The 26,254-nt window shown below is 47.2% G+C and overlaps 6 protein-coding genes across 6 annotated transcripts; 2 read left to right on the top strand and 4 right to left on the bottom strand.

Moving 5' to 3' along the window:
- Positions 1 to 9,621: 9,621 nt before the first annotated feature.
- Positions 9,622 to 9,888, top strand: N7529_007328 (uncharacterized protein; the record flags this gene model as incomplete). The annotated part of the gene is made up of 1 exon (XM_057242855.1): positions 9,622 to 9,888. The coding sequence occupies one exon, from the start codon at positions 9,622 to 9,624 to the stop codon at positions 9,886 to 9,888; it is 267 nt and encodes an 88-aa protein (XP_057098214.1).
- A 174-nt stretch (positions 9,889 to 10,062) lies between these two features.
- On the bottom strand, positions 10,063 to 11,162 carry N7529_007327 (uncharacterized protein; the record flags this gene model as incomplete). The annotated part of the gene is made up of 6 exons (XM_057242854.1): positions 10,063 to 10,100; positions 10,165 to 10,319; positions 10,373 to 10,516; positions 10,576 to 10,740; positions 10,796 to 10,996; positions 11,056 to 11,162. 6 exons carry the CDS (start codon positions 11,160 to 11,162, stop codon positions 10,063 to 10,065), a joined length of 810 nt encoding a protein of 269 aa, XP_057098213.1.
- Positions 11,163 to 16,400: 5,238 nt separating this feature from the next.
- Positions 16,401 to 17,815, bottom strand: N7529_007326 (intradiol ring-cleavage dioxygenase; the record flags this gene model as incomplete). The annotated part of the gene is made up of 5 exons (XM_057242853.1): positions 16,401 to 16,831; positions 16,931 to 17,096; positions 17,161 to 17,303; positions 17,356 to 17,511; positions 17,566 to 17,815. 5 exons carry the CDS (start codon positions 17,813 to 17,815, stop codon positions 16,401 to 16,403), a joined length of 1,146 nt encoding a protein of 381 aa, XP_057098212.1.
- A 405-nt stretch (positions 17,816 to 18,220) lies between these two features.
- Positions 18,221 to 18,412, top strand: N7529_007325 (uncharacterized protein; the record flags this gene model as incomplete). The annotated part of the gene is made up of 1 exon (XM_057242852.1): positions 18,221 to 18,412. One exon carries the CDS (start codon positions 18,221 to 18,223, stop codon positions 18,410 to 18,412), a length of 192 nt encoding a protein of 63 aa, XP_057098211.1.
- Positions 18,413 to 19,349: 937 nt separating this feature from the next.
- Positions 19,350 to 21,071, bottom strand: N7529_007324 (sugar porter family MFS transporter; the record flags this gene model as incomplete). Its single annotated transcript, XM_057242851.1, has 3 exons — positions 19,350 to 20,037; positions 20,094 to 20,830; positions 20,889 to 21,071. The coding sequence occupies 3 exons, from the start codon at positions 21,069 to 21,071 to the stop codon at positions 19,350 to 19,352; spliced, it is 1,608 nt and encodes a 535-aa protein (XP_057098210.1).
- Positions 21,072 to 25,581: 4,510 nt separating this feature from the next.
- N7529_007323 (uncharacterized protein) lies at positions 25,582 to 26,242 on the bottom strand (the record flags this gene model as incomplete). The annotated part of the gene is made up of 2 exons (XM_057242850.1): positions 25,582 to 25,876; positions 25,932 to 26,242. 2 exons carry the CDS (start codon positions 26,240 to 26,242, stop codon positions 25,582 to 25,584), a joined length of 606 nt encoding a protein of 201 aa, XP_057098209.1.
- Between the last annotated feature and the right edge of the window lie 12 nt (positions 26,243 to 26,254).

Raw genomic sequence — 26,254 nt, 5'->3', positions numbered from 1 at the left:
ATACCCGGAACAGCCAGAAACATACGACGGCTATATCGCGCACCTTTGCACAGTTGAGTCGCAGATTCCGGAAAGGAAGCGAGCAACAAAAAATGAAGCGACTAGGTTTGAGAGCAAAAATGATGCCAACCTTAGTTCGCGAATTACAAACGATAATTCGGGCACCCGTGCGGAATCGAACACGGGACCACGGCCCGCGGGGATGGCTCGTAGGGGCCGGAACCATGAAAAGAATTCCAATGGCGGCAGTGATGAAAGAAACAGGGGTTCTAAACGGAAAAGGGAGGATCACCTCGACACGAGTGCGACCTCGCACCCCTACATCACTTGCTATAACTGCCAGAAAAAAGGGCATTATGCACACAGTTGTCTAAGTGCACCTATAGATCAGTCACCGAAGACAAAAAATGGTTAAAGCCAATGCATGGGTTCGCCGCAGCATTGGGCTTAAAAACAGAGAGGCGAAGCGAATGGGCCTTTGAGTGCGAGGTCGAAGTGTCGACCCGCGAGGGAACTCAACTCGCAAGGGCGTTGATCGACAGCGGAGCTCAGCGGAGTTTTATCCATCAGCGCTGGGCTAAGCAGCACTGCGAAGATAGTGCTACGCCCCCTCGACTTGTTATTGCGATGGACGGACATGATGTCCAGTCGTACGGCGCGCACGATCTAGATCTAGAGATGCGTGATAGCGTAGGCGTGGTGCGAAACCACGAATTAACCTGCGAGGCCGTTGATATGTCGGGGTTCGACATGATCATCGGTATGGACTGGTTAACAGATGTTAATCCAGATATCTGCTGGCGAACGCGCACCTGGCGCTATCGCACTTCGCATCGGGAAGCGGAAAGGATAACTGCGGCCGCCTGTATGACAGATATTTTCTCTGGGGCAAATGCGCTAGCGGTGTATCCTCGCTTCCTCGCTGGGGAGAGGGCAATTCCGTTCTTTGCTGCGGTAACGGGTGGAGGAGCGCTCCCTATGCAGTATGCGGAGTTCGAGGATGTGTTTAATCCTGCGAACGCAGAAAGACTACCTGAGAATGCGGATCATGATCATGCGATCGATATGAAAGAGGGTGCGCAACCCCCGCATAAGCCGATCTACCCTCTGTCTGCGAAAGAGCTCGCAGTTCTGAGAGAGTATATAGACGAGTGTCTACGGCGAGGCTGGATTAGGCCTTCTCAGAGTCCAGCTGGAGCGCCTATTATCTTCGTGCCGAAGAAGGATGGCTCGCTGCGACTATGTGTAGACTACCGGGGTTTGAACGAGTTAACGATAAAGAACCGGTACCCGTTACCCTTGGTAGGCGAGACGATGGACCGTCTCGCAGGTGCGAAGATCTATACGCAATTAGATCTAAAAGATGCCTATCACCGGATTCGCATTCGCGAAGGTGATGAGTGGAAAACAGCGTTTCGCACCCGCTACGGACATTTTGAGTATACAGTCATGCCATTTGGGCTGGCTAACGCACCTGCGACCTTTCAGTCGTATATTAACCGCGCACTGAGTGATTTGCTCGACGTTTGCTGTGTGGTTTACCTCGATGATATTCTTATATATTCGCAAACTGAGGAAGAGCACACTCGACATGTGAGAATGGTGCTAGAGAGGCTCCGTACGTTTAAGCTATACGCTAAACTGTCGAAGTGCGCATTTCACACGAAGTCTGTCAATTTCTTAGGGTTCGTGATATCGCCCGAGGGGGTTTCTATGGAACCTGCGCGCATTCAGAATATCCTAGGATGGCCAGAACCAAAGTCTGTCTTTGATATCCAGGCATTTCTGGGTTTCGGGAATTTCTATCGGAAATTTATCGAAGGATATTCGCGTATTACGGCGCCGCTATCCGCGCTAACTAAGAAGACTGGAGGGGTGAAAGGCTTAAATAAGCGCACCCAGGGATTCCAGTTGACACCAGAGGCCAGAGAGGCCTTCGAGGAACTGAAGCGGCGCTTTACGTGCGCGCCTGTCCTCGCACACTTCGACCCTGATAAACCGATTAGGATCGAACCCGATGCTTCGGGGTTCGCAATCGCAGGGATAGCGAGCCAGCAGGACCACGAAGGCCGCTGGCACCCTATCGCATATTTCTCGAGGAAAATGATAGGGGCGGAAACTCGCTACGAAACGCACGATTCGGAGCTGCTTGCGATTGTTGAATCGTTTAAGCATTGGAGACACTATTTGGAGGGGAGCAAGTTTCCCGTCGTAGTGCTGTCTGACCATGCCAACCTGCGCTACTTCATGACGACGAAGGAGTTGAACAGGCGTCAGGCAAGGTGGGCTGAGAAGCTAGCCGCCTTTGATTTTGTGATTGAGCATCGCCCAGGTAAGAATAACCCTGCGGATGCGCCGAGTCGTCGACCAGACTACGCACCCAAGAAAGGGGAGTTTTTGGAAAACTCGCTACTGCCAACGTTGCAGGAGAAGCTGCGAAGCAGCCTAGGGGAAGAGTCCCCTAGGGATGCAGTTGCGATCAACATGTTGATTCAGAAGGGATGGCCAGTAATGGACCCAGCAACTGGCATTGTCAAGCCATTGTCGCGTACGGCGTGTGTGAAAAATTACAATAGTGGAGGGTGCGAAGGTAGCGACCTCGCAGACCCAGTAGAATCGTCGTTGCGTACGCCACTACCGAGAAGGGTGTGTGTGAAAAATTTCAATGACGAAGGCTGCGAGGAAAGAATCCTCGCAGGCCTAGTTAGTCCGTCGCTGCGTACGCCACGACCCGCGGGTGCGTGTGTGAAAAGTTACAGCGGCGAAGGGGGCGAAGGTAGTAGCCTCGCTGACCCGGACCCATCATTACGGACGCCACGACCGGAATGCGACGACAGGCCATCGTCGAGTACGGCGTGTGTGAAAAATTATAATGATGGAGGGCACGGAGAGAGTATATCCGTAGGCCTAGAGAGAGCGTTATTGCGTACGCCACGACCGAGAAGTTACGACGATAGGCCATCGTCGCGTACGGCGTGTGTGAAAAATTTCAATAACGGCGGGTGCGAAGGCAGAGACCTCGCACCCCAAAGAGCATGTCAAACCTACGGGGGCGCCAGTGCGCACATGCGAACCAGTGCGTCGAGGGAACGTGTCTCTGAGAACCACTGCCCACGGCGAGGGGACCCGTCGAGAAGACAGGACTCGCGAGAGAATCAGAATCCCAGTGGGACTGATGTCGAGAATGTGGATGCCTGCGATGGACTGCAGATGCCTGCGCGGAGGGAATGCTCTGCTGCAGATGAGGACCTAGTCGTTGGCGATACAGGAATTCTAGACCCCCTGGTGCCACGCCTCATAGTGAGTGTAGCCATGTTAGGCGAGACGGCCTATTCCACTCAGCTCAAAGATTCCATGGTAGAAATGATTCGAGCCGCGCAGGAGAGAGACCCTGCGTGTCGAGATCGTCTACGTCGATTGGAGGGTGAGAGCGACGGTGCGAGGCTTCACGGATCCGCCTGGGGAAGAACGTCCGATGGACTACTCAGGATGAATGACCGCGTTTTTATCCCAAAGATTCCCGCTATATGCGAAGAGATTCTGAGGATCCACCATAGTGATCCCCAAGGAGGGCACTATGCTGAGAAACGCACCCTTGACACGGTTCGCAGGCGATTCTATTGGCATGGAATAACTGAGAACGTAAGGGAGTATGTGCGCGAGTGTACCAGTTGCCAAATGAACCTGGCTCGCAGGCACAAGCCGTATGGCTCGTTACAGTCCCTTCCTACGCCGGTGAGGGTAGGAGAATGGGTTAGTATGGATTTCATCACCGGGTTGCCACCGTCAAGCTGGCGGGGGAGCACCTACGATGCTATCCTAGTGATCGTCGAGATGTACACGAAGTATGTTCTTTATCTCCCATGCACTAAGGAGATCGACGCACCTGAGCTCGCAGAGTTGTTATATGATCGCATGATACCCCTATGGGGTATGCCAGAGAATCTAGTAAGTGATCGAGGTTCCTTATTCACGAGTGAATTCTGGTCTACTTTTTGTTGGCTACTCGCAGTTAAAAGGCGCCTTTCGACGGCCTACCATCCACAGACCGATGGCCAAACCGAGCGGCAGAATCAAACCCTCGAGTACTTTCTGCGCAGTTACGTGAACTGGCAACAGGATGACTGGGCACGTTGGCTCCCAATCGCGCAGTTCACGTACAACGGAAGTATACATGCGACGACCGGCCTCGCACCCCACGAAGCATTGATGGGCTGGCGGCCGGACTTGCGAGGCAGTGTGCTCGAATACCCACAGGAGCATCATACGGATGCGGCCTCGCGGGTTGCCGAGATCACGGAGATGCGCGCGTTCATGAGGGACAAGATTGTCCGAGCTAAAGAAGCTATGAAGCGGCATTACGATGAAAAGCGCACCCCAATGAGCTTTAAGATTGGAGATTGGGTGTACCTGCGAAGAAAGAACTTCGCAACGGGAAGACCAAGCGCGAAATTAGACCACAAGATGATAGGTCCATTCGAGATCCTGGATAGGATTGGAACACAGGCGTATCGACTACGCATGACTCCTCGGTTCAGGTTGCTACACCCCACGCACCATGTGTCGGTGCTAGAACGGCATAAAGGAAAAGTTCCGAGCGCGGAGAGCGCACCCGCACCCGTCAATGTTGACGGAAATGTCGAATATGAGATCGACAAGATCCTTACGCACAGAGGTGCGAAGACCCGCACTTACTTGGTTAAGTGGCGAGGATACGAGGATGCGGAGGCAACCTGGGAACCGAGAGAGAGTCTCGAGAACACCGAAGCACTGGATGTATACGAGAAACGGAACTCGCAGGACGCGAGGAAAACTTCGCCACGTGCGAAGAAAGGTTCGCAACCTACGAAGGAAATTAATGGTGAGCGCGCGAAGCGCAAGAGACATTGATTTTGAACGACGGGGACTATCCCTCACTATCGCTCGCAAGCAGCGACGGCAGGGAGCGACCCAATGGAACCCATCATCGGACTGGGACCAATCGGTCTCATTCCCATCGGGAGGCACATTTGTACCACCCTCCCGACGGAGGCGTTGTGGGACCACCACCCGGACATTGTCGCAGGGTGGGGTTAGCTGCGAAGCCAGACTGAGCCGGCGAAGCCGGGGGCGCGAAGGCGAAACAAAATCCTCCTCAGAGGAAGACCTGCCAAAAAGACCACTTCATTAACTACTGCGAACCAAAACACGCACCGGGTCGGTGCCTGAGAAAAAAGGGGTGACCCGCGCCAAAGATCGGCGCCAAAACACGTGGCAAGTACCAAGATGGGACTAAGTGGCGCGCATGCGCGCGTCACGAGCCACCCAGCAACGTCAACAAACGCAAGATGCGTACAAACTGTGCCCAAAAAACGCGCAGCTGCGAGAACTATGGCTCGCCGTGATGCCAAAAGGTCACAAGAGATGACAAAACTAGAAAATGGGGATGCAGGACCAACAACTTACATGACGATGATGATGGTGGTGATGAGGAGAGAAGAAGAAAGAAGTTGGAGAACACATTGTTGACATCAAATTGGGTGTCTCCTTGTTTGTTAACAAACAGCGCACTTTCCCTCTGATCTTATCAACCCTCTCGCCTGATAACGAAGGACGCGCGCGCACGCGCACAACACCTCAACATTGACGAGGCATCCATCCCAAGTCTGCCTGCGAGCCTGGAAATCTAGGCTAACCCATGAGTGTGGCGAACCTGCGAGATGCAGGCCACGCACAGGGAAGTGGAAAACCTTTTCCCATGATGGTGGTTTTCCTCACTGACGCAGTGAGGTTTTCCATCTAACACATGGTTTTAATGGACCACTCTAGCCGCCTGCACATGACCACAACGGTCGCGGGCCGCGCCCTGTGAAGGAGGGGGATATTGTCAGGACCCAAGTACTAAGCAGGTCTGACGATATATATCTCGCAGTCTATGTGAGACTGCGAGATGGCCAGTTCGCACCTGCGAACTGGACCCAGGGCTGAGACCCGCAATGCGAGGGCTCATGACCTCACATGACCCCACATTTGTATATAAACAGTTCAGAGGCTGGAGTCTTGGACTCCAGCGATTAGTTCAGCATTGAACCTGTCTACTGCTTTCTCCATTCTATTGCCCGAATCCACCTAAGTCCCAAGACCCTCGTAACGGGGTCTTACAGTCGATAGCGAATTACGAAGAAGGGTAATATCTAGCAACTACTTAGCGACGCGGTATATTCGAAATAGCCTATATTCAATATTAATACTAATTATGAATTCACTATATTTTAGGCCGAGAGAAGACTAGCGCCTCTCTTTACCTAATAAATATAGGAATAGAAGATTCTAAACCTAATCACTGTATCACATTTACCCTTCCTCTTCGTCGAGCACCAAGAATTCTATAACCTTATTTCCTACGCACGGCTAGCACCTATATCACCGAGCGTTCTATTAAGAAAGGTGATTCGCGACCGCCTCCGGGGTTTCGTTATAGAGTATTAACAAGAGACACTATAATAGCTCTTATCTAGTACAAAAATGTCGATTGCGCTTAACTGCTAGACATCCCTATTTAAGCACGTATTTATAGCTATTATAGGATACTTCCTAGACTAGGAATAGGAGTATCGTGAGGTCCTACTTGGGTTTAAGCCAATTTCTAGATCTTATACTGGCGTGAACCTTAGGGACGTAGTTCTCTAGATCCTATAAAAGCACTAAATCGCTGACCGAGTGCTCGCGGTGACAACTGATAATGCGTCTAACAATAAGACACTTATCGTAGCAGTGAATGATTTAATTAAGAAGTTATATATAGAGACGGAATCTACGATTATCTAAGTGCCCTGCCTTACGTATGTTATTCAATTAAGTCTAGTTGATTTGCTTAGTAAAATCAAGGCTTCGCTAAAGAATAATAACGCCGAGATAGAATGGTCTAATGATCGTGTACGTTTACTTCGTGCGCGCTAGTAGAAACATGAGATCGCCGATACTCTAAACAAGGTATGCTTCTATTTATGAATTATAAATTATGATTTAATAATACTAACTATTCTAATTCCTAATAGGTCCGAGGTCTTACGGTTTATATTAACGGAAGCCCTTAACGTAAGGAAGCCTTCCTAAATACCTAGCCTAGTAATACGCTACGGCTTCTTCTAATCTAGGATGTTCGTATACGGTGGAATTCGACATTTCTAATGCTCCGACGGGCGAAGAGGCTTCATATCGTATTTAATAAGTTCTGTTCCGACTATAATCAACACTATTTTACATTAAGTGTAGAGGGGTAGCGATAGATTGACTATCTGCTTTATATTCTTTAGCCCTTTTTCACGCTTACTATGCTAGTTTATCGTACTAAAGACTCGAGTATCTACCTTGTCTTTAGGATTTATAATAAGCTCTTCGATTATCTTAAAAGATCGATAAGTTAGCTTCGTCGAAAGAAGGTTCCCTAGAAACAGTTAATACTTTCCTCCCTCGATACTACGAAAGAGAAACTAAAGAAATACTACGCCGAGATAGATAGTATCGAAGGTAATCTCTATATAATTAGGACGATCCTAGCGCCGTCGAGTAAGATAGAGTTCTTTTTAACAAGTGATTAGGACCTAGATCCTAAGACAGGAAAGGACTATAGAAAGGAATACCGCGAGAGTCTTTAGTCTTTTTTTAAGAGATATAGCCAACGTATACCATTAGAGATGATATAATCTAATAGCCAGTTATTCACAACTAAATCGGAGCTTAAGAAGGCCCTTAACGGCGATTCTTTATAACGATTAACTACTCCGTAGTACGACGAGCTCACTAAATATCTCTAGAGTGGTAAGTAAGTAAGCCTACTTTGTAAATTATATAACTAACCTTATCTAATTAGATACTATTAAAGGATCTATTCGGATTTTCTGGAAAGATCATTAGAGGGAATTCCCTATTCTTATAAGTATTGCCCGTGATATTATGTTAATTCTAGCGACTGGTGCCGGAGTTGAGCGTCTTTTTAACTCTGCCCGGGATGTATGCCACTACCGCCGGGGGTCGTTAAACCTAGAGACTGTTCGCGATATTATGTTATATATATGTATAACAAGATTCGATATTAAGGAGGAGTAGCGGCTGATTCTCTAAGAGTATCTTTTAGACTATGAGATAGCCGCTTCGGCCGAAGCACTTGATGTCTAGACATATGCTTTCGAGGCAATTAGTGATGATAAGGAGGATATTGAGATACGTCTTGATACACCGGCTACTATATCAATTACGCAAGCAACTCTAGACGCACCGCTACTCTTAGTAGTCGCCGCTAGAAAGCGGCCTATAGTTAATTCTGACGATGAGGAAGACTCTGATGCCGATGAATTTGCGGAACTAGATAAGAACAGGGCATCACCCTTACCTGACTTCCCTGATACGCAGCATCGTGCATCCGGTAGAATACGGAAGAAGTCGAGACTACTGGATAGGTATATAGCTTGATTACTTGAATCTTGACTCTTTAGAACTATAACCAGACACTGCACTATAGATATAATATAAACCATTGATAATTGAAAGTTGAAACCCTAATTCGAAGCTGAATCCATGATATGCACTAAATCCTCCTATAAGGGCATACATTAATGAACTTCTGTTTTATAATTACGAGAGAATACAGCCTATTTCTATATAATTTATGTAGTTGACCCTAAGTCACGTTTTTTACCTATTTGTCATGCTTGTTGAACCTCAGGTTCACCCGCGGGTAACCTCCATGAGGTTCGGTCCAAGATAGAACCGCCCGGAGGTTCTAGGTCATGGAACCTTAACCTCCGGGTGGGTGAACCTCCTTGAGGTTCGTGAGGTTCACCCGCGGTTCCTAGCCAGGTCTAATTTTAGGATTGTGTCCATTCATAAGTCCAGATCCTTCCTCGGGGGTCCGAATATACTATCACGCATCTCCTGCTAGCTAACGAAAGCGTCACGCACCCTCGCTTCCTAGCTTCCCTCAGAGAGTCTATATCGGAACTCTCGCTTGTCCCTGCCACAGCCAAATTTAACTCGCGATAGATCTAACTTTTGCAGCAGCGCGGGGTGCAGCACTTTACGCACGAAGGCGCCAAAATGTGCCGAGTGAATGCTATGTGTAAAGTATAGGGGGGTTCTAGTGTTTACAGGATAGGGCCTGTCAACTAGGTAAGACGAAGATGGCTCCGGAACAGATGTATTATGTGAATAGTACAGAGACTGATTCTTGGGGAACTTCCAAGTTCCCAAGAATGGACTATTTATCATTGATAGGAGCGGGGTAGAGTGGCGGTCAAAGTACGCTCTGTGATCGACAGTGACACGCTGGCGATAACCCGTCTCTATGACAGGACTCTGAAGATTCAGGATCCACTCCGTTACACTATGAAAAATTGGAATGCGAAGAATTAAGGTTACGCGAGCGTTTTTACACTTCCACGCGAGAGGAACTTGAGTAAAAAAGGATTTAATAGCTATATTGCTGCTCATAGATACCTTTGATAGTTCTATATTTGCAAATTTAACTTTTAGGTTCCCACATACATTTTGCACATCCTGTATTCAACCATGCCTAAAGTCCGGAAGAGCTCATAGGTCTGGTGGATCTGGACTAGACTTGCCAGCTCATTACCAATTCAAGCTATGTCCACAGACCGGCGGGGTGTTAGTAAGATCGGCATGCGTAGCAGGATGGGGCTGGCAGGGATGATTGATCCGACCTACATCCAGGGTAGCAGCTATTGCTTCAATCTGTATCGGGGATTCATGGAAGTGCCAATCAACAGTCTCTATGAGCTGAGGGCTCGGCAGCTCACTTACTTCTCCATGGATGAGATTTGTCAGTCAGTTTCCGGTCCGGGAAAGGATACTGTTTACAATGCAAGCGGTGAAAATGAGGATGATGAATGAGTTTTACTTTAGAAATGTTGAATTGCTACAAAGAAGATATCTAGAAAATGTGGTTCAAATCATAAGAAAGAGAGGAAAGAAACTGTCTCAGACTAACAAGTGGCTGCGCTCTGATAAGCTGATAAGCTTGGCGGCCAACGGCCCCCACAACATATCTTGAGCTATTTAAAAGGCCTAGTCGCCTAGCGGATAGCAGTGCAAAATTTGCCCATCTATGAGCAGTGATTAGTGAGCCTCGTTGTTGTATCAGTGCCATTTCAATCAAGCAAAACCTACAGTAGAAAGAGGAATCTGGGGTGGCCAAAAAAACGAAGCTCGTGGCAACTTCGCTCGCTTGACCAGGGCGACCTAAGCTTTTACCTGCGCCCAAGTCTTTCATTGACTCGGCATCGCGTGTGTCGGCCTGGATAGGAGTATAAATGACTCCAGGGCTTATCCGTGTTAGCAGAATGGCACCAGAAAGGAAATCTTATTGGGCACTTACGCGACCGCATTGACGCGAATGCCCTTGGGCATGAGCTGCTTGGCCAGGGATCGTGTAAACCCAACAATAGCACCTTTTGTCGCGGCGTAATCTACCATGCCGCTAGTGCCACGAAATGTCACCACAGAAGTATTATTGATGATTCTGGGTTGGAAGAGTTAGTCGAGCGGGAATTGCAAATAGTATCAAGTAAGATGTCATACGAATCGCCCTTGGACATGTGCGGAAGGGCGTATTTTGTGATCGCAATCATCTGCAAAATGTTCGATTGAAACGTATCCTCGACTTTCGCGAGGTCAATCTCAGCAAAGTTGCTGCACGAATACTGCTTAGACGCATTATTAACAAGCACATTGAGGGCTCCGTGCCTGTTGCGCGGCAGATCAGCATTCTACTCAGCAAAAAGTAACGCGCAGCACATACTGCTGAAGGTGTTCCTCCACTGCTTGACGACAAAATTCATATTTCCTTAAGTCTCCAGGAATGAGGTGACATTTTTTGTTTTCAGCTTCAACCATTTTCTTCGTGTCTTCCGCGTCGCGTTGCTCTTGCGGTAGATAAACAATAGTGATGTCGGCGCCTTCTCTCGCCATCAAGATTGCCACTGATCGGCCGATGCCCGAGCTAGAATATGTCAGAGCAAATGAAACATTGGAGACTTAGGGCTTGAATATGGAACATACTCTCCGCCAGTGATGAGGACCTTCTTATCTTTAAGCTTATTCGCGCCAATATATTCAGTGGGCCCATCGCTCCCATCCAGCTTTGTGACCTCGCTGGATGGTGCCATCTTTTGTTCCAATCTTCGGGGTGATGGTGGTCAGTATAATTCGCATTTTGAAACAGTAAAAACCAAAAAGAACGAAAAATCTAGATACCCAGGCTTGTTTTGACTCTGGCTTGCCTGAGGTGGCTTGAAGGTATTTTCGTGAGCAGACATTTTGTGCCTTTTTTCGCGAAACTGTGTTGAAAAAATTCAATTGTTCATGAATTATAAGCCCAAGATATATACTTGTTACGGCTTGTTGGTGACGTCAAAACCAAAGTGGTTCGCGTCGTCATCCTTACGTCAATTTTCCCTTCGCCAAAAGATACCGGAGGGATCACTCATAGAAATGTTCCAACTCGAAATTTCCTAAAGCTTTTTGGTGCCAAAGCGAAGTTGTAAAATCAACCGTGAAATATTTTAGAAGTGTAGTTCAGGGATATCCATTAGCCGGGCCAAAGCCAAGAAAGATCCTTGCCACCACGATTCGAGCTTACGTCGGATTTCATTTGAAACCGGGATGTTGTGTTATATTGCCCTGGCTCCCGTCTCCTGCTCTAACAATGATTTTATAAAGTCTGCCAAAACAATCGGCGTCATGGCGTCATGGCTTTTTAATAATGCTGATGGTAAAAATGCCGCCTCGGGTTACGGCTAGTCCGTACGTAACGTCCTAATAAGTTGATATACTCATGTATTTGAAATATAGCAATTAATTTGCAACTTAGGTTGATTGACTTCCTCCATATCGTGGCTCCCAGTCGTCTGGCTTTTCCTCTCTCATTGGTCGTTATTGTTCTACCTTGCATCTCATGATCAATCAGCAAGATGAATGCTTCTTCTATCTTTCAGTCCTTCTTTTAGGGCTGATGCGCGAAAAGCGCGCGTCTTCCAGTGTCATACTGTCAAGAATAGGAGTTACAGGCAAAGTAACCGTGGATCTGTGCATTAGAAGAGGAATATTTTAGTGCATGCCGTATGCTCAACGAAGACTTCGACCAGCCGGGAATAAAAGCGCAAGGTTGTCACACAGATATAGCCGAGTATATCCAACAAAATACGAAGAAGAAAGGTTCCCCTGCTCCTTGATAGAAACTCCGCCGATGCCCTCTGGCAAGGCTCATGAGCTCTCCCAGCATCCGGAAGGACTTATATATTCGTACTGTCCAGATTCCAGACAGGGTTAGGGAGCGAAAGCATTGTATGACAGACGAGCTTACAGGGCTTGCCGAAACACTTAACAAAATTTTGGATGAGCTGACAATCCAGTATAACCTGCTCGAAGAGCAGGTGGCCGAGCTGACTCAAAAGCTTGGGAAAGCGAAGATAGCTGCAGACTCAACATCCTCAGATCACTCATAAAATGCTCAAACCCCTGTTTACTTGCCTATAATTCTGAATTATCCTTCATTTACGTGCTGCCGTATTAGGGCTTGATCAAACAAGCAAGTGGATCACGGATAGTCAGATATAGGCCAAATTACATCTGGTACGTCTAGACTTCTTTTCTTTTTTTCACATGCTCACCAATGGCCGCTTTGAGACCACTTAGAATTGATTAGACATACCTCTGGGCAGCTAGCTAATAAGCTCCATGGGAAATTTTGGAGTTGATTTTATCGTGACGTCATGACCACCGATCGGTGGTCCATATCTGACCTTCGTGCGAAATATACATTGATAAGCCTCTTCCGATCGGCGTCCGCTATCTTTGTTCTGACCAAAGTTTTCATAAATGTCAGCTTCTGATATGGTAACTTACCCAGTAAGTAGGCTTTGTCAGGCATGAGATTGCTAAAATCTTTTCAAGGAAACTAAAAGTCGAGGGGTACCTCTCGTTGCCGTGTCAACTACCTTAATTTTCGTCGCCACGACCTCGGTGTTAATCAGACTTATTGGACGATTCCTCATTCTACAGACTTCTGGGAAGGATGATTGGTGTGTTCTGGCGGCTTTAACTACTTCCATTGCAACCCTCGCATCCATTGCAATAGGTCAGCAAGAACCTACTCGATAGAAAGAGCATGATGCTAACAGTACCCGGAGGAGTGCTACATGGATTAGGGGCACCTGAGTCCAGTGAAAACTTCGATGATGACACCCTGGGGAAGGTATGCAATTCTTTATTCCTCGTTTCATTAAGGACTATAGTCAACACATATGAAGATACGACTAGCGGTTCAGGTTCTATACACAACGTCTAGCGGGCTAATTAAACTTTCAATATTGTTTCTTTATCGCCGCATATTTCCCAACCTTCGCATGTGGACTACGATCTCAATTGCTATTATCGTCGCACTAAGTATTGCATTCATATGTGCTGCAATATTTCAGTGCAAACCGGTGGGAAGGCTCTGGGGCCCCTCCGATCAGGGGGGGATATCCTGCATTGCAACTCTGGCCTTTTGGTGTGACGTTGCTGTTGTGTATCTTGTTACGAATATTTGGGTCGTATGTCTCCCTCTCAAGAGCATTTACGGTCAGTTGTCCCATCAAGAGCCAAATAAAGACTTACAATACCATTGATTGACTCGTCAGATAGGTCTCCACCTCGCTTGGTCCAAGAAGTTGACTATCATCGTTTTCCTTTCCTCGGCTGGATTTGTGTAAGTTTTTAAATTCTAATATGAACGTGGGCGGGGGTGGGCATCAAAACTCACATTGGTCCAGGGCTTGTGTTGCGGCCGCTGTGCGACTGGCCTATGTGGTCTTACTTTATAAAGGCCACAATGCTTCCTGGGATGTTATTCCCATATACTATTGCTCCATGGTGGAGATTTCTGTGGCACTAATCGCTCTAAGTGTTCCGCCTATCAGATCACTACTGAAACTGAGACGGCAGCATATTCACGATCCAAGGGTAAAATCCCGCAGCACTAGGTCAGGAAGCTTAGTATAAGCATTCCTAAATGGTTTTGTAGAACATGATATCTTCTGATCAAAGCCTTGGGCGAGCTAAGAACTACCTATTCTATGGATGGGTGGACTACGGGCTATCCTTGTCCACGGTGATGATATTATGATATATGTTCGAGGTGGCTAAATCTTGGTGGATGGTATATAGTGTGACATGTATGTACAAAAAGTAAGTACAGGAAAATCAGAAAATGGGAGGTCTGAGTCTGCTTATATTGGTTGGATCGCCCCTTTGGCGGATGAACATGAGCTGCTACTTTTACACATTTCTGCCGCATTGATATGCGTTTTAATTCTGGCTACAAAACAAGCGATGCACTTTGATACATGCAACGCAAAACGTAATCCTTAATTGATGTTGATGCAGATGGTAGGCTTGACTTCACTTCACAATGTTGCACAAAGTCTGCCAAGTCCAATTGCAAATCCTCGAATCGTAGGTTTTTGCTAGCGGATGAAATACGAGATCTGCCAGGCGATATCGATGGGACTGCGCGCTGACTGCCCTATACCCCCCAACCATCATCCCCGAACCCTCAGGAAGCATGATTTTGTCTATCGATTCTGATTCATTCGGAATTCCTTGCGCAAAGAACCCCTCTCCAGTAGGAGTAGCGACAGAATATGAATACATGCAGATACGCTTTTCTGTTCAATCAGTCATATTATGTGACTAAATTGGTCCCTTGCTTGTATCTTATTAGATAGGATACACTCAAGCTTCAAAGTGACTGCCACCATTACCAAAAATTTGACCTCTAGAAATTAAAGAAACTCCTTATATGATAACTGGGATGTTTGGTCAAAAGCGAGGGACTGGCTGGATATGTGCGAGATCTGCACTCCATCACCTCCCCCCGCTTCTACACCAACTGTCGAATGTGGTCATGCAACCAGTATCGATGCTATGCCGAGGGCTCGATCTGAGAAGCCACCGAAATAAGCTCCCGGCAATGGCTGACGCTGGCATTACACTAGAACTGAAAGGAATGCACCATCTCCCACTCCGGACTGGTCTAAAGTAGAGTGAGCTCCTCTCCCACTTCCAGCGGTCGGTCTTCCGCGACGCAATCTTCGAAGCGCTTCATATCAAATACCAAGCTAGGTTTGCAGGACTGTTACAGAGGACAAGGTCAGAATTCAGCTCAATTTGCGAATTTCGGCCCGTGGCGACGCTAGATAGGTTGTCTAGTCCCAACGGGGATGGCGGTGGTGATATTGGCAAACAGAGCTCCAGCCAGTAAGGCAATCAGAGACTGCGCTGAGGACTGGAATGGTCGGTAGCCTTTAAGGACATGGAGGCGATCCAGATGGCTGGCTGGATTGTAGCTCGTTCTCCTAGATTGTGCGGATCGTAAGATTCTGACGAATAAATTGACGTATAGACCAAAAAAGATGATTGATCTTGAAGGGAATGAGGAGAGTTATCGAAACATTTAAATATTAGATAAGAATTCTTGGAGTACACCAGAGAAAGAACGATAAGCAAATGTAGAGCCTAACTCTCTTGGGCTGCGAGAGAGTGCAAGTCTGACCACCCCAGCACCACCAGTCGACCTCACTCACCATATCTCTCGAGTTATGGCAGCCAGAAAATCGAGCGGGGCCAAAGAACTGTATCAACACTTTGACATTTCCAACATTGGAAATCTTTCCGCATGTACAGCCTGGGTCGCTCCTGCTCTGCTCCTACTCTCCTAGAATTATGGCACTGATATTCTCATCTCCAGGATTCCCAAATGCCCTCTTCTTACCCTCCAAAACGCTGGAAGGCCAAATAGCACGGCCAGATCGCTTTCCATCCGTGATTCCCCTTCCGACCGATCAGAGGGCCAGCTTCCGTTAGTCATGAAATCTTGGAGAAACTCAAGAGCCGACTCACCTCCTCCAAATAACTCGGACTATTGTAACACTAAACGGTAAACAGAAGACCAAGAAGTGGCAGAGAGGAGATTCAGTTGGAAGGTGTTAAAAAGGAGTGGATCCATCGATGGGTTGTTGCATATACATCTATCTTCGAATCACCTTTGGCAATAGAACGGCCCAGCTTACTAGGGTATTCCGATTTAACCTTACTAGACAACGTTTTTAATCTCTTGCTAAAGAGCGAATGTTTTACCTTAACTCAATTAGACCATTGCATTGTTCTAAAAGAGAGCTAATGATGAACTTGTTTCATGTGTAGATATAAATAGTCTCGCATAAATAATCTCTCATTGTAACATAGACGCAACGTACAGCAATATATGATATGGGCAATTACTGAGTCAGAGAGCTCTCCAAAACACAAAGAGCAAACCAATATTGTCCCAGCCAATAGTCGCGTAAAGCGAAACAAATCCTAGTTTAGGCGAAACCGCGGGTGGCGGAAGCGCCAGGGGGACTGCCGCCGCTGCCGCCGCCACCACCCATGCCACCAGAACTCTCGTTCTCAACACCACCCTGCTCAGTGTAGTAGGCTGCAGGGGTAACACTACTATCCTTGGTTGGGTCGATACCAACAGAGATCCACGCAAAGATTCCGTCAGAAACATCATCGCCCAGATAGACATACTCCATAAAGGGATCAATGGTGTCAGCCTCCTCGGCTAGAATTGAGTCGTTTGCGTTAGTAGTCAAGTCCTGGGTATTGGTAGAGTATGGCGAAGTCTCCTCGACGGCAGCAATGAGATCCTGGTCGAAGAAAAGCTGGCCAACATAGGACGAGTGCGAGGTGTACAGTCCAGAGATGGTCCCATTCGCAAGAACTTCAGTCTCATTAGCAGGGTGGGTGAGAACTGTGACTATAGTAAGCAAATGTTCTAGTTACTCTTAAAGACCACATCTGAAAAAAGTGGCGTTGGAGATAGAAAAAGGATGCTGGGTTCGGGCCATACCATGGATGTGAGTGGCACGGCTGGTGTAATGGCCAGGGAAGGTAGACTGGAAATGAACTACTCCATTTTCATCACTCTCCTGAATACCCCGAAGGAAAGTCGAGTTGATATTCAGCTCATCGGAAGAGTCACCATTGCCGCTGGAGACAATGCCCGAGTAGACACCCTATGAGAGTCAATAATACGCGCTTTGTGCCAGTAAACAATAGAGATAACCCGTGTTCACTCACAGTAGAGTTGCAGTGCCACAGATCCACATAGATCTCCGGAATAGGCTCGCAGGTGTTGGTGTTGATCAACTGGATGTTCATATAGAGTGGAACACCTTCTTGAGTCTCCGCGATGTTCTCGCGAACGAGTTCACCAGTGACATCTAAACAACGTTAGTATAAGCTAATATCCCAAAGAAGAACACTATATCTCACAGTAAGGCCCTTGGGTCACATCGGGTCCAAGGATACACGTAGCCTCGGAGCCGAACAAGACATTCGGATCGGTAGACGAGTCCACTCCGGTCAAACTAGAGTGGTGCGAGGTACTCAAAGTGCTATTGAGACTTCGTGCCTTGAGATAATGACCAGCTATATGTTTGTTAGTGCTAGCTCGTGCTCAGGCTTTAGGGCTTCGGAGCTTACTAGATGCAAGGCCGCGACTGGCACGTAAGTTTTTGACAGCATGCTGACGGCGAGCAACGCTTCGGCTTTCATGGCCTCTAGCCTTGAGCTTTGAAGCACATTGGGCAAGGCTGCGCGATTGAAAAGGAGCCTTTTTGAGGAAGGCAGCCCGCTCAGCAGCTTCGGACTTGACATCGTGTCCAGGATGAGCGGAAACAAGGCTTGCCAGTCCAGCAAGACCAACGGCAAAAACTGATGCGAGATAAACCATGATTGGTGTGTCAATGAGAGCGAAAGATGTTCGAAGCCTGGTGAAAGTCTGCAAAGGAAGGTAGAGTGAATTGAATGAAATCAAAAACACCATAGCTGGGCAGCGTGGAAGCCTTTTATGTCTTCTCCGTCGCTCTACGGAAGATATCCACAGCGGAGGCAAGCCCCATTTAGAATAGCTCCTCTTGTCCTAAACAGTCTCGTTATGAAGCTGACGAATCTCTGTCTGCTTTGACAAATGAAACATGGAAGATTTCTCAGCGGACAGGCTTTGTAGAAGCTGCAGGCCCCGCAGCGGAGTTCTAACAGTCCATCAATGAATTGAAGGCGTTCTGCGGAGTAATGTCGACGATCGATGGCGAAAGGGGCCATGCCATGGTTCGGTAGGGATTTGAGCCAAATTATGATGAATACACCGTCGATCATGCTATTACTAGTGCCCCCTGCCAAGCGGAAAAGAGCCATTCATGTTTGGGCTGTTTTCAACCGAAGCAAATCATGGGCCGTACCGAGTCTGATGCTCGATAACAAGGCTTGGGCTGAGTGGGCCTCGGCTCAAGCGATCGACAAAGATGGCAAGCTTTGGTTCGGTCACTGATATGAAACTTGGGAACGACCGTTTGAAGCCAAATGCACTCAGGAATGGCTACATGGTCATTTAGCAATCAATATGATGCCCTTTTTTGTCCGTTGGTGGCGGTGCACTATCGTATCTGGGTAAAAAGGTAACTACTCTATTCCTAACTCAGCACGGATAGGGTGAACAGAGTGACAGGTAAATTCCTTGTGGATATGCTCCAATCAAACTTCAAATAAAATTAATATGCACTGTAACAATCAGGCAGGGGCTTCGTGGACGCTTGATGTTAAAGTGTGTGGTATACGTATTCAAGGGTCTTGGCGGCCCCGTCCCCTGCATAACAGTCAGCGGAGAATCCAACTCCGAAATCTTGGCTCCCGAACCTTGGCCAACGGTAAATCTGCCACTATGCCATATAAATGAGCAGCCTCGGAGCCAGTTTTATAGACCTAAATAAACATTATCTGAAGTTTTCCATGCAAGCCAGTCGAAATTATAACCATGCGCCCAAACGCTTGTCAAAATCTGTGTGCAAAGCAAAAGTAAAGATTTTACCAAGGCGCTGACTTATTGGTATCACGAGGCCTTGCTATTGCTTGCTGTACCAAAGATCTGCCGGTGCTTAAGGCTGTCAAAACTTTTGGGAAGGGCGGTATGTTTTGACTGCTGATAATTGTCCCACTATTCTCTATTTTCCTCTCTAGTTGGGCGGCTTACAAGGTCACGGTGGCGACACTATTTTATATTGCTGGAAGCACATGAAGGGAGAAATCCAAAGGAAAGTTATTAGAAGATTATGGTACATGTAACTTCGTGGATATCAGAGAAATGTCACATAGAAAGCGTCAACGCATGATAGAGGCAATAGCAGCAAGAGTCACTGTCTACAGTGAGCCAAAGCTAAGGTGGGCAACAGCCTTAGAAAGTGTCATGGGAAGAAAACCACGGTGATAGATTAGACTTCCTGCTGGGTGACGGTCGGTGCAACACCAGCCTTCTCGTCGACCATACCAATCTCGGCGGCAAAGGTGGAATGGGGCTTCCACTTGGCTGAGGTACGAGGAGTGGTCTCCTCCATCATCTTGTCGACTTGCTCCAGGGTGAGGCCCTTAGTCTCAGGGATGAGGAAGTAGGTGTAAATAAAGGCACAGGTGCACAGCGCACCCCAGATAAAGAAGACCTTGGCACCGAGGTTACCCTTGTCCGCATCCACCATGTAAGGTGTAATAACGGCGATGATGCAGTTCCAGAGCCAGTTGGAAGATGTGGAGAGCGCAACACCACGAGACCGGATAGGCAGAGGGAAAATTTCACCGATCACAACCCAAGCACCGGGACCCCATGTGCTGGCAAAGAAGAAGATGTAAATGCAAATGAAAGCGATCATCGCGCTGACAGCCTTCGGGTTGCTGCCATCGGTGACACCGATGATGGCGACGATGAATTGGCAGATGACCATTCCCAAGGCACCCCAAAGAAGGAGAGGGCGACGACCGAACTTCTCGATGGCATAGAAGGATAGGGGGGTGGAAAGGACATTAACAATGGTGGTGATCATGCTCAACAAGAAAGGATCCTGAATTGTTCCAAGCTGCTTGAAGAAAGTAGTTCCGAAGTAAAAGATGAAGTTAACACCAGTCCACCTGTAGATGGTTAGTTTCCAGCTACATAAAGGAAAGAATAGGTGGAGTAGACTTACTGCTGCATCATCTGAAGCGAGGTGCCCAAGATAGTGCGGCGAATGTTGCTGTTGGGGTGCCACAGGCTGCCACGGAAGCAGTTGAACCAACTAGTGAAGTAGCCGCCCTGGGGGATTGCCAGGAGCTCGTATTGGTTGTTGGCGTCGATTTCATTCAGTTCCAGCTCCACAAACTCAGAATCTGCGGGTTGACCGCGGATACGAGCCAAAGCCTCGCGAGCCTTGTCCATCTGGCCCTTGCGAATGTAGAAGCGAGGGGATTCGGGGAGCAGGAAGAGACCAATAGCGAGAATGATGGCCCAGAGCATCTGGAGAGCAATGGGGATACGATAGGCGCCAGTGTCGGTTCGGTTTTGGGTACCGTAATCCACGCATGATGCCAACATCAATCCAATAGTGATGCAGAACTGGTAGCCAGAGACAATGGCCCCACGAACCTTACGGGGTGCAATCTCAGACATATAGAGAACGATGACAGCGGAGACAAAACCAATACCGAATCCGGCAATCAAACGACCCGCGACCAGAAGTCCCAGGCTGCTGGCGGCGGTTTGCAGCACAACACCAATAATGAAGACAAGACAGCCAGAGATAATGGTAGTCCGACGACCAAACCAATCAGCCAGGTCACCGGCAATCAAAGCACCGAAGAAGGTACCAGCAGAGAGAATAGAGACGATCAAGGACTTTCGGGAAGCAGGGACGACGAAAAGCGACTCCGGGGTGGTAGCAGGGTCCTAAACCAACGAGAATCAGTGAGAGTCGAGAGGCATCCATGATGAAGGCGATACTAACAAGACCCTCATACTGGCGAATGAATTTCTCCATTCCCAAAACACCACTGATATAACCGGAGTCATATCCGAAGAAGATACCACCGAAAGCAGCAAAGGCACAAAGCAAGTAAGCCTTGAAGGTGACCGGGGCCTCGACACGCAGAGTGTCCGCAGGCGCGGAAATGACTGCACCACCAGGCATGGTAGCTAGTCGATTTGATTTATTCAAATGAAGTGTGTTCGAAACCTTGGCCAATAGGAATCAGGTGGTTGGATCTTAAGAGATCTAGCAACAGGACGAGTGAGGAACGTTGACAGTAAGATGAAAGGAAGTAAGTTGAAAGTTGGTGAAGGAAAGAAATTGAGACTGACGGGGGGAGAAAGGGAGGTTTATATCCTGAGGAGAAGTGCCGCTTGAGGTTAATCCCAAGAGCATTCCATGTCCAAAGAAACCCCCAAAAATACCAAAAAGTATAAACACACCTAGTCCGAGACTGGTTGGTCTATTATTGTCGGCAAGAATTGAAGTACCAAAATCGGCTGGAATGGCATTGAACGGGGCCTGTGTAGCCAAGTCGGCCCTGGAAATGTCATCGCTTATTGAATACCACGCGACTAATACACGGCAGTGGGAAACCGGGGAAGTTACTGCACGGCTCAAGCCGTGAATCGCTTAAGCAGACTCTGATTGGTTCGCGTGTGGTTTTTAAGTGTCTGGGGGAAGAAAGACCCTGTGTGGTAGATATTTCTAACGATCATTGGCCAGAAGTCCACATCTAGAACCATGGATAATCCACCGTAACCAAAAAAACCGCCAAACAATAGCCAAACAGAGCCTCGGGTCTAACCCGAACCCTCACTACTCGGCTCCGGAGATGGCCACTTCGGGACTCGAGTCCGCGGGGACATCAGTTATGATTGGCTTATTTGAGTTAGGGCCGTACGCCACGTGCCTCGAAAGAATTGTCTGCTTTTCTTTTTTTTTTCCTTTACTTTGTTCGATTTTCCCCGTGTTTTTCCCTGGTATTATTTGAATTTTCTACCTTTCTTTTCCATACATCTTGTACTACTAGTCCCTTTTTTCTAAATATGTACATACTAGACTCTATGAGTCCAAGGTTATTTTCATAATGGCTCGGCTTCACTTCGTCGCGTGAGTCTCTCTGCTGACCTAGGACAATTCATACGTAAACATGGAACCTGATGATAGGACTCGGAATCCTATCCTAGTAATTTACCAATGTCACATTGAAGGCAAGCCGTGTAAAGCACAGACTTTCATGAACGCCACGAAATCACACTGTCCATTCTTTTCTAGTAAGAAAAAAAGGGTCTTGGCATAAGGCGGGCTGACTACGGCGTATGCAGTAGTAACCTTGTCATAAAAGTGAGTCAAAATTTTCTGTGTTCCGAGCGATTTACTTTCCATGAGCATGTTCTTGTTACAGAATACGTACATGTATGTGAGAAACAAAAGAGAGAAAATAAAAAGTACAAGGTCAACCTAAATCTGATCGATCAACATGTCGACTTGACTATGGCTCGCGCAGCTCGGGCATAACCGAACCAGTCTTCAGTGCCAAGGGAGTTCCACCAAACCCCAGAAATACAAGATTTCTCATGGCTTTCGCTCCGGGGAAAGGAGCCAGTCACACGCGGAGGTGACCACTTTCCAAGGAAACTTTAGCCGTCAAACCTTTTCATCTCCGCGTTTCTTCTTGGCTCTCACGTGGATCCGAAGTTTTTTTTTCTCACTGATACATATGCGAAGTTATGTATCGCCACAATACCGGGCTATTATCGGATGTGCTCTTGAACTATACTTGCCATCTACAAGTTTTGATTGTGGCATCCTATTCGAGCACACAAACTCGAACATTTCTATTATAAGCCACCGAAACCTCCGCCCCCTGACACTCTCCAGCAGCCAAATGCAGTAAATGCTGCGGTCTATTACTTTTTGTTACGTGGGAACATGCCATGTTCCTTTGAAATGAAACAGTGGGCACAGTACGGTACGATCATATGGCCCGATGTTCTGGACAAAGTCTTGGGCATTCCGACCGAGAAACGGCTCCTGTCAAGAGCCGAGGGTCCCTTCTCCGGATTTCTCAACATGCCGGTGAACACTTTCCGTTAGAAGATTGTTCAATCGCGGGTGGTCTATATTATACTTTACTGGTTTTTTGTTGACCAACGAGGATTCGGTTGTTCCCGAGATATCTTGGGGAGTATAGGATTTTCTGGAGTAGTCTCCGGTTCCCACGGGTTTTTTATTCCCGGGGAATACTACCCCAGAATTTGGTCTCGCCGAACGCCGAGGGCCGCATTAAGCACCCGGTGAACCTCCCTTAATTTCAATGAGTTTTCTTCTTGATGAGGTTACACTACAGCTGCAGAATAGGTAATACTCATTTTTTCAGAGAAGTGAATTTTAATAGAGGTGATATATCTTGGGCTTAGGCCTCTCGTATCTATCTATCTAATGGATCATCAAAGGAATGCGATCATGCATGATCCCTGAAGACAAAGTCATAAAAGCATAAAGGATCATGACTGACAAAGGGAAAGCATCTATAGCCAGATGGGATTGCTGCTGAATCCAGCACACTCTTTGTTATGTAAACTCTTTTTGGCTCACAATTCGGGTTGCGGACTATGAGTCGTCAATGAAACACTTTCTTTTTGTCGTTCCTTCCGTCATTCTATTGGTCGATTCTTACAGGCCCAGAAAAGACGATAAAATGTCAGTCAAACCTGGATGTTTTTGACCAAGTCAATTCTTATTGAGAATGCTACCCTACCTGTGTCTCGCCACATTTACGTAGGTACAGCTGTCGGGTGTTCGTTTGTGAAAAGACTGAACCATTTTGACTGCCTCGATCATTCTAAAAATTTTTCATTTTCACAGTGGAAGTGAAGGTTAACATTTGCGAGAGACCACATCTCGAGACCGATCAGTTCACCCTGCGCTTGCCAAGGCTCGATTTCTTGGACGTAAATATTGATAACCTGTCCCCAAACGCTGAATCACGTCGCCAGACCGCTTTGGACTTCATCCAACTGAAGTCCCTTGCGATTCAAATATCCCGGGGTGCAATTGAGACTTCCTCTAAGTGCTCCGGCCATTGACAATATTTCAACGTCCATTCTTCCTCTGCGGCAATACTAGGCTCAACTTTAAACCCGAAAACCGGTTTGCCCAGGCTTCGAGGTTTCTGGTGGACCTTCCCTGCTTCCGATATGATATAGGCGACATGGACGGCAAGTTGGTTTAGTGCATAAACTTGGTTCGCAGAGACACCAGTCTAGTACGGACCTGGAAAGAACAGATTAGGAAAGCCCTTTAGAGATACTCCTTGGAAGGATGCCAGTCCACTCTGCCACTTTTGTTGTAACGTTTTGCTGCCACGCCCAGATATGGCGATGCTCCCGCGGTCAGCACTACCTCCAAGACTGTAGCCGGTTCCCAACATGATAGCAACCAAATCAAACTCAACATCGTCGACGATCATCCCCCAGTCTGTGATAAATTTAACCCATTTGCCATTGATCCCATCAATCGAATCGAACGCAGTGAGCACAAGCAACCTAACCACTTGCGCAAGGAGTGTATGTTGACTCTACTCATCAATGCCTTTATCTGTCTGCTCACCATACTGACTAAGATAAAGAGCCACGCTTAAATGCCGGGGTCAAGTTACTGTGCTTGCTACCGTATTCGCCTGATCTAAACCCGATCCAAAAGTTCCTAACATAAGGAATATCCTAGATGTTAAGAATGATAATTACGCGATTTATCATGGCTCATCAGCGATACACCGGCAGGAAAAAGCTGGGTGGAACTATTGCCCAACTCGGAATGGTGTGGTTCAGATGGGGCGCTGGGAAACAATGCGAGAGAGAATAAAGGTAAACTTGGTATCCAAAATACTTAAGCAAAGGACGGGCGCAGTGGCAACTGCCAATTACGAAGAGCTACAACAATCATTTGATCAGGATTGGGGTCTGGTCACCAAGCAATGGAGGTCGGTCTCACTGTATGACACAATACTACACCATGTCCTGGTAGCTTCTAGTAGAATTTTATCGGCGCTACACTATGTCAGAGGCCATTACGTCTTACAGAAATGCTTCTAATAGCTGATTCACTTATAGCAGAAACAAAGAGTATCTAGAGATAATCTAGCATGGATTTCGAAGTACATTGAAAGAACGATAGCGCAGGGCAAGTTCAATGGCGTGTAACAACTAACGCCATTGAAACTGCAGGCCACGCAGGCTTTGGAGATCAAAGAAGAATTTAAAAAATCCAAGCTTGCTAAAAATCTCTTGCGTATAGCAGAGTAGATGTTCTTCAAAAGTCTAAACATCACCGAAGAAAATTCCTTGTTGGACTTTGAAAAGCATGAATCTGTGCTTGGCTAGTTGAGGAAAACCCAGTTCTCGTCCTATGGATTTACACAACTCCAACAAGGCTGAAAATATAATCTCTATTCACTACCAGATTATATGATAAGGCATTCCTTTCCTCAATCGCAGCAAAGATCCTCATCGCTTTCATTCCATTCTGTAAAAGATGTTGAACAATTGAACATGCATTATAAACTTTCATCAATCGTTTTTATTGCCAGTAGGAGTATTCAGTATAAAGTCATCCCCTGATTGCGTACCCAAACATTTGTGCTAACTCTAAAGTTAAGTATATAATATTAAACCTCCTCTCTGTCTTCTAATGTCTCAATAGCCGAGAACACTGAGAAGCAATTGACCGCCAACACATTGGCAGTGGCATAATCCCCGTCATGACTGATCGAATGTTGCGCGGCTTGTCTTCTCAGCTGTTGATGGTCTCTATCCTCGTTCTCATGACTGTCTGCCTTCGGAGACGATGTATGGATAACCAGTACTGGCTTTCTCCTCCCGGGCAACGTCAACACCTCAGCTTTATGCCAAGCAAGGCGGTGAGGAAACATTGCCTTCTTGGCCGCTTCTTTGGCTGCGAAACTAGTGGCTTTTAGCTTGCTTTCTTGTCATTTTTTTTGGACAGGGGGCGCTTTACCGACCAGCCATCCAATTTGACAATTTCAAAAGCTCCCGGTCATATGGAGAATATTGGACATCACTGATGATATTGGATCTATCATCAGTTCCTTGGATGGGGGCATGAGCCGACATCGTTTGTCTTTGTTGTAGCACTTTGTCATAACGCTCTTGGAAACCGGGCAGTTCAGCCCGACTGAACATCCGTTGGCCGAATCTCTCAACGTGTTTCTGATCCTTTTCAAGAATTCGCCGGATTCTGGGAATGTGGCATATGTCGGTCCCGGGACTGAGTGGATAGGGGAAGGGCAGAATGCTCGTTGACGCCATCTCGGTCTTATG

The sequence above is a fragment of the Penicillium soppii genome, assembly GCF_028829465.1.
Source record: "Penicillium soppii strain IBT 18220 chromosome Unknown utg000005l, whole genome shotgun sequence".
Classification (NCBI taxonomy): Eukaryota; Fungi; Ascomycota; class Eurotiomycetes; order Eurotiales; family Aspergillaceae; genus Penicillium; species Penicillium soppii.
Note: the sequence above shows the minus strand (reverse complement) of the source record. Positions and strands in the feature narration are given on the sequence as shown.